Below are 7816 nucleotides of genomic sequence, written 5' to 3'. Positions count from 1 at the left end.
TGATGGAGCAATAGAAGGATGGGGTGCAGAACTCAAATTCTAGTAAGAAGACCAGACTTAATGGTCTGACTGAGACTGGAAGTGCCCCGGAAAGCATGGCCCGGACTCTATCACCCCAGAACTAAAACAATTTCCGAGGCCAACTCTTCAGACAGGGATTGGACTGGACTGTGGGACATAAAGTGATACTCATGAAGAATGTACCTCTTAGTCAAGTAGATACAAGAGAACAAAGGTACAGCTTCTGTCCAGAGCTGAGATGGGAAGGCAGAGAGAGTCAGGAGCTGGTTGAATGCTCATGGGGAATCAGGGGCGGAAAGGAGGACTGTGCTGTCGCAGGATGGGGTGAGCAATTAGGGTCTCTTAACAATGTATGTAAAAAAAAAATTTTTTTTTACGGGAGTCTAACTTGAAATGTAAACTTCATTTAATTACAACAATAAAAAAAAATTTTAAAAAAAGAATAAGTTACTATAATCAAGTATATCTTAAGACTACAAGGAAACTTAAATAAGAAATCTATAAACGCAAGGGTAAACAGATGAAAGAATTTTTTAAATGATCATTTCAATAAACGCCAAAATGGCATTCAATAAACTTCTATACCTTACTTATGATGCTTTAAAAATCATTTAAAAACTGGGATTAAAATATTTATTTACCAGGATAAACAAATAGTAAACATTATACACATAGTTTAATACAAGAGGCATCTTCATCATAAGCACAAAAGAAGGATAGCTACTTAACACTATTCTGAAAGTCCTGACCAGTGAACTAAGACATCAAAGAGACATAAAGGGCACAACTAGTGGAAATGAGAAGACAAAATGATCATTATCAGCAAATACATTGTCTCCTACTTTCTCCTCAAATGAGGGATGCCTCAACTCTCTAACACTAAAAGTACAGAATTAAACCTGCAGCTTCCCCCACATTTTCCTCTTTTGATTTGGCTGCAATAGAAGACGTATCCCTCCGTCATCCTCGTGTGTAAAGCTAATTCCTCTCTTGTTCTCCAATCCCTCAGTTACTCTATCCTTTCTCTCTCTCTCTTACATTCAGTGGCACTTACTTTAAAGCTCTAATCCTCCTATCTTGTTCCCTTTTAAGGCTCCCTGCCCACAAGACCCTACCCAGTCAGGCTCTTTTTTATTGCCATCATATTGGCTCTCTTTGCGCCATCTCCTACTACCCTTCCTCACTCACTCCATCTCCAGCCCCCCGGCCTCCTTGATAAACTTCAAATACACAGCAGCTCCTATCTTAGAACCTTCTCATTTACAGATACCATCAAGGCTAGATTGTTCATTTTCTTCAGAAACCTCAATTATCACCTTTTCAGACAGGCCTTCCCTGCCATCCTATATACAACAGCAAACCCACCCCACCCTGGCATGGCTTATGCCCTTAACCTGCTTACTTATTTTATAGAACTTTATAAAACTTAGTTCTATTCATAGAACTTATCATCAGCTAACATTCTATGTGTTTCTTTGGCTTATGTGTTTTGCTTATTGTTGGTCTCTCCCCAACTAGGATGTAAGCTCCATGATGATGGGGATTTTTACCTGGCACACAATAATCACTCGATAAATACGTATTGAATGAATAAATCAATCAAGAGAAATTTGAATATATGGAACGGATTCCAATTAGGTACTAAAGGCACAAGTAAATTGCACGAGCAGTTGACACACATCCTGGCTTACTTCCTCCTGCCATTTTGTTAGCCCTCCATGAACTTAAGCCTATGGTCACGTGGGATTTCCCCATGAGTAGCTTATTTGGGATGAAAATAATTGAGCTTGGTTCTCAGCTGGCATCAGCTGGAGTAGACTGCTGCAATGTAAAAGCCCCATTCATGAGTATCTGAAGGGCTACAGGGAAGGTCCGTTCTCCCTGAGGTAAGAATTTCTCACCTCCTTTGCCTGAAAGGAAAGGCAGAGCATTTGGTATGATCCTCACTAATTAATGGGAAGTGATGAAAGACTGGTCAGGGGCTTAGAAGGGACAAGATTGGGTGCAAATGGAGGCAAGGAGGTATAAGGAAAAGGCATGTGGTACAGCTTCTTAAATTAGCTCAGTGTGTAAGAATATTTTTTCCCATGTCAATACTCACCAAAAGGTCTCCACTGCAAAGAAGGTTATTAACATTCTGGTCATTAAGCCTTCTTCCTCAGCCACCCCACTATTTTCATGTTAAGAATTTGTTAAATAAATTAAGATATGCAGATGAAATGACTCTGTAACTAAAATACCGAACAAAATAAATTAAAAATATTTTAAACTCTCAAAAGTAGAGTAGGATGGCTAACTAAAAATTAAAATACCAATGTTGTTGTTGTTGTGTGCAGTTGAGTCGATTCTAACTCACAGCAACCCTATATGACAAGGTAGAACTGCCCCATAGGGTTTCCAAGGCTGTAATCTTTATGGAAGCAGACTGCCACGTCTTTCTCCTTCATTGCCACTGGTGGGTTCAAACCACCAACCTTTTGGTTAGCAGCCAAGCACTTAACCACTGCACCACCAGGGCTCTTTAAAATACCAACAGCATTCCCATAAATCAGCAATAAGGAGTTAGAAAATTTAATGGAAAAAAATCCCACTTAAACCACAAGAACAACAAAAAATATATATGAATACTCTAAACTAGAACTGTGTGGAGGCTATATGAAGACCATCAAAAATTTTACTAAGACGATTTGAGTAAATGAAAGGATATAGCATGACCCCTGGACTAAAAAGAAGATCGAATAGTTTAAAGGTATCAATTCTTCCCTAGTGAATCTATAGGTTTAAAATATTTCTAGTAGCAATCATTTTGTCTTTACAAAATTAATCTAAAATTTGCCACACAAATAGAAAACAACCCCTAAATAAAAATAAGTAATGGGGGAAGGACTATAGCCCTGACAGATATTAAAGCAAATTATAAACCCATTGCCATTAAGTCGATTTCAACTCATTGTGATCCTATAGGACAGAGTAGAACTGCCCCCATAGGGTTTCCAAAACTGTAATCTTTACGTAAGCAGACTGCCACATCTTTCTCCTGCAGAGCAGCTGGTGGGTTCGAACCGTCAACCTTTTGGTTAGGAGTTAAGCATTTAACTACTGCTCCACCAGGGCTCCTTTAAAGCAAATTAAAAAGCCACGGAAGTAAAACACTGTGGTATCGGCACGATGGAATAGAAAAGGTATTCAGAGGTGGTGTTAAAGCAATGTAATATAAGATAAAGGAGAATGTACGCAGTAAAAATTATTTGGAGCCTTAGCATACGTATATTTTTAAAAATTCTGATAAAGTAAATAACTAAATGTAGGGGCAAAAGTATGAAAATGAAGATAATTGTGCTAAATACTTACTTTTCTTTAAACTTAAACATATATATTTCACGACCATAATGAGGAAAATCTCCGTACATTAAAAATGGTAGAACCAGAATGTAAAGCAGCACAAGGGCAGGATCTGTGTCCCGGGTGCTGCTATATCCCCAGAGCCTAGATTACTGCCTGGTGCACTGTAGATTTGTAAGAAATTCATTTTTTTATCAAGTAACCACACTTGAGTCCATTACTTTTGCTCAAACTCAGCAGAGATTCTTTAAAGTAAAAAATGAATAAGATATTTGCAATTAATGAGGTATGATCTTTATGAGTGCTTAATCTTAAGCATTCGAAGAAATTGATATGAAAAGTAATAAAATCCCCAAAAGGAAATGAGGAAATATAGAAATAGACAATTCACAAAAGAAGAACTACAAATGGCAAATAAATATAAAAAAAAAAAATCCACATCACTAGTTGCTAAGAAATAAAATTAAAATAAGGCATCATTTGCCTAACAAATTATCAGGGTGTTAAAGCAAGGGGCAAGTACAGCACATTAGGTATAGAGATAGAGATAGACACACATATACAAATATATGTATACATACATATGTAAGATAGAGCTTGAATTTTCTTATTTTAAAAAAATACCCTAAACACACACATACACGAAGGAAGTCTATCAAAGGGTTATTAGTAGTTATGCTGTACTGTAAAATTATATAAATGAATTAAAATGAGAAAACATTATTTTTCTAGTCAGAAAAAAAAGTAGGTGCTAAAAAAATCTATATGCACATGAATCCTTCCTCTTAATGTGATCGAAGGAATTGAAAAAGCAATGAAAAAGTGAGCATTTTGGACAGAAATGCAGGCAGCTGCCCAAAGTAGAGTGTGATCTCAAAAATGTTTCTGTTGCTATGTCATGGATTGAATTGTGTCCCCCAAAAAATGTGTGTAGCAACTTGGCTAGGTCATGATTCCCAGTATTGTATGATTGTGTAATCTGATATGATTTCCTTATGTGTTGTAAATTCTATCACTATGATGAGATTATATGTGATCTCTTTATGTGTTGTAAATTCTATCACTGTGATGAGGTTATACTGATGACAAGATGACTGATTGACAAGATTAGATAGTGTCTTAATGCAATCTCTTTTGAGATATAAAAGATAGAAGCGAACAGAGACACATGGGAACCTCATACCACCAAGAAAGCAGTGCCGGGAGCAGAGCGCGTCCTTTGGACCTGAGGTTCCCGTGCAGAGGACCTCCCAGACCAAGGGAAGATTGATGACATGGACCTTCCTCCAGAGCTGACAGAGAAAGTGTTCCCTTGGAGCTGACACCCTGAATTTGGACTTGTAGCCTACTGGACTGTGAGAGAATAAACTTCTTTTAGCTAAATCCATCCACTCGTGGTACTTCTGTTGAAGCAGCACTAGATGACTAAGACATGCTACAACCCAGCACCCAGGAACAGAGGCGACAGGTGCCACAGGATGTGGTCATCCATGCAGTAAACCTCTTCATTCATTACCTGATTTGGAAGTAACAAGCTGCAGCACAAGAGGCCGTCTTGTTACAATGCCTGATCCTCGAGGGAGAAAGTCCCTAAAAAAAAAAAAAGAAATAACAGATTAAGGCATTAAGGAATTCAGACCATCTATAAATTTATGTCAAGTTCTGTAGCAATTCTCAAACTTTCAGTGCATCACTCATCTAAATAATACTAGACCCATATTATCAAAGAAGTATTTGCTAAATTTAAAAAGAAGGTAGGAGGCCTTTATATTGAATACTAATCCAAGTGCATGATTTATAATGACTTCACTGGAATACATCAATCATTTAGCTATAATTATAAAAATCTGCATTAAGTTTCTGTACGTTAGCAATTCATTATTGATTTTCAGAGAATCAGAATTAATAAAATCAGTAAAAACATTTAATACTGAAATTAATCCTTAAACTTTTTCATGATTAAAAAATTCAGTACTCTGTCCTGTTTCAAGATCAATATTAGCACCATCTAATAATGACGATTATGAAAGGTACATTGTATCTTTCAGTATCCTGAAAATTTTCTCCAAAAAAAGTCCTATATAAATGTGGTATCAAATAGAGGTAAATATTGTATCTGTAAAAATTAACAGGTGGAAAAAAAATTGCAACTTAGGTTTTACATTTGTTCTCATTCCTGATAAATGGGAGTTTTTGATAAATAAAGATCTTGCTTAAAATGGCATGTTAATATACACTAGACCAGTAAAATTGCAGTGAAGAAAGTATTATATAATTACATCTGCAATGTCACATAAATCATTATTGATTCTGCAATGTCAAAGAAGAATTCATCTTTATAACACAAATTTTAAACACATTCAGAATGCCTCACAACTTTTAGAAGAATTATCATTTAAAAAATCACAGCATTCCATTCATAGTGAACTTTTGATTCAACTTCAGTGTTTCTCAGAGAGTGGTTCCAGGACCACTGAAAAGTGTTAGAATAACCTCAGACGTCCAGAACCCATGTGAATCTAGAAGTTCAGAATGTTCAGGGGAGGTGTGCAACATCTATATTCTAGACAACTTCTCTAGGGATTGCGCTGCTTACCGGCCTGAAGTCATGATATGTTATTAAATGATTCAGTGGGCAATAACGACAAGTTTTCTAGGAAATCTGACAGAACAGAGCTTCAACACAGATAGATTTTCAATAAACAGCTTAATAAATAGACAAATGCCAACAAGAATGCTACAAAACCCAAGCCTTTAGCTGAACTGATACTTTAGAATGGAGAGCTATAGAGATAGACTTAAGCAATCTTCCCCTACTACGACTTGTATATTTTGCAAGTGCCAGTGTCACTATGAGTCAGAATTGACTCGACAGCAACAGGCTTAGGGTATATTCTATGACAGTAGAAATAATAAAAGTTAAATGACTTTACTCCTTAACTGGAAGTGCTATAGGTCATTTAGAATGTCACTAACATGTTTGGATTTTTTGGTTTATTTAGTCATTAAAAGAAAAGATTCACTGAGAAACTAAAATGTGCTAATGAGATGCTGTGGGCACGGCCTCACACTAGGTAGACAATGTGGTGGTGGGCCATGCTAGGTAGATGTTGTGGGAACCAGAAGTTTGAAATCTAATAGGAACACAAAGTCACACACACATAGAACACCATTAGAGAAAAAAAAAAACTCATTGCTGTCAAGTCGATTCCAATTCATAGCAACCCTATAGAACAGAGTAAAACTGCCCCATAGGGTTTCCAAGGAGCGGCTGGAGGATTCGAACTGGTGACCTTTTGGTTAGCAGCCGAGTTCTTAACCACTATGTCACCAGGGCTCCCCATTAGAGAAAGGAGCAGATAAACTACCCTGGAGTTCAGAAAAGAGAGAGATTGATATTACTCTTCTTATATTGGTGTTTTAAATATATCCATATATATATATATATATATATATATATATATGAATTCCCTGGATGGTACAAATGGTTAAGTGTTCAACTACCCACCGGCCGAAAGGTTGGTATTTCAAGAGACAGGGCTGGCAATTTTCTTCCAAAAGGTCACAGTCTTGAAAACCCTATGGAGCAGTTCTATTGTGCACACATGGGGTCACCATGAGTCAGAAAGTCAGAATTGACTCGATGGCAATTAACAACAGCAACAACAAATGTGTGTGTGTGTGTGTGTGTGTGTGTGTATTTAACACTTTTAATATTCCCCAGGAACTACAGTAGAATATTTGCTATTGGATGATATTAATAATTATTTAAAATTTAATAAAAATGAGCAGAGCACTTAACTCTGTGCCTAGAACCAAAAAAAGAGATAAATGTGACAATCAGAGGGACAAAGGGAGTAACAAAACAAAACTCCAGAGTAAAATGTTGTAGGGAATCTTTTGGAGCTGTGAGGACCATAAATGAGGTTTTAGGATGAATCCATGCTAAAGAGTAATACACAGTCTCAAATGCCTGAATAACATCATTTAATGGAAAATCAATGAAATATTTTCTTCAAAAATAAAAGAAAAAAATGGAAGAAAAGGAGAGAAGGAAGAAAGTTTAGTCCCTCAACACCTTCATGCTTGAACCTGTTTTGACTCATGCTTGTGCCCATATGTTAATAATGTAGACTTAGTAACAATCCCTTTGAACATTATTAAAGCAAAACAGAATGTATCCAGAACTTTAAATAGCAAATAATTATCATGTGTTGGGCTGAAAAGTAAGCCCACAAATACATCAAACACTTTTCTTTACTTTTTAATTAAGCAAACATAAGTTTACATTAAGAGTATAAATGGGTTTCTCCTGGAGACTCCGGCAAGATGGCGGTCTAGGCAGAAGCACCACGCCGTCCCTCCACAACAAAGATACGAAAAACTAAGCCAAACAGAGAATCAACAATCCTGAAACCCTAGAACATCAAATGAAGAGATAAAGAACTCAGCC

The 7816-nt window shown here is 36.7% G+C and overlaps 1 protein-coding gene across 4 annotated transcripts in view; it reads right to left on the bottom strand.

Moving 5' to 3' along the window:
* The window catches only part of DNM3 (dynamin 3), a 717102-nt gene that overhangs the window by 605495 nt on the left and 103791 nt on the right, over positions 1-7816 (bottom strand). For all 4 annotated transcript variants that reach the window (XM_023738465.1, XM_012557752.2, XM_004384112.3 and 1 more), the window contains exon 2: positions 4880-4953. In XM_023738465.1, the coding sequence (XP_023594233.1) occupies positions 4880-4953 (74 nt within the window). The remainder of the gene's footprint in view (positions 1-4879; positions 4954-7816) is intronic.

Source organism: Trichechus manatus, unplaced genomic scaffold (assembly GCF_000243295.1).
Source record: "Trichechus manatus latirostris isolate Lorelei unplaced genomic scaffold, TriManLat1.0 scaffold00117, whole genome shotgun sequence".
Taxonomy (NCBI): Eukaryota; Metazoa; Chordata; class Mammalia; order Sirenia; family Trichechidae; genus Trichechus; species Trichechus manatus.
Note: the sequence above shows the minus strand (reverse complement) of the source record. Positions and strands in the feature narration are given on the sequence as shown.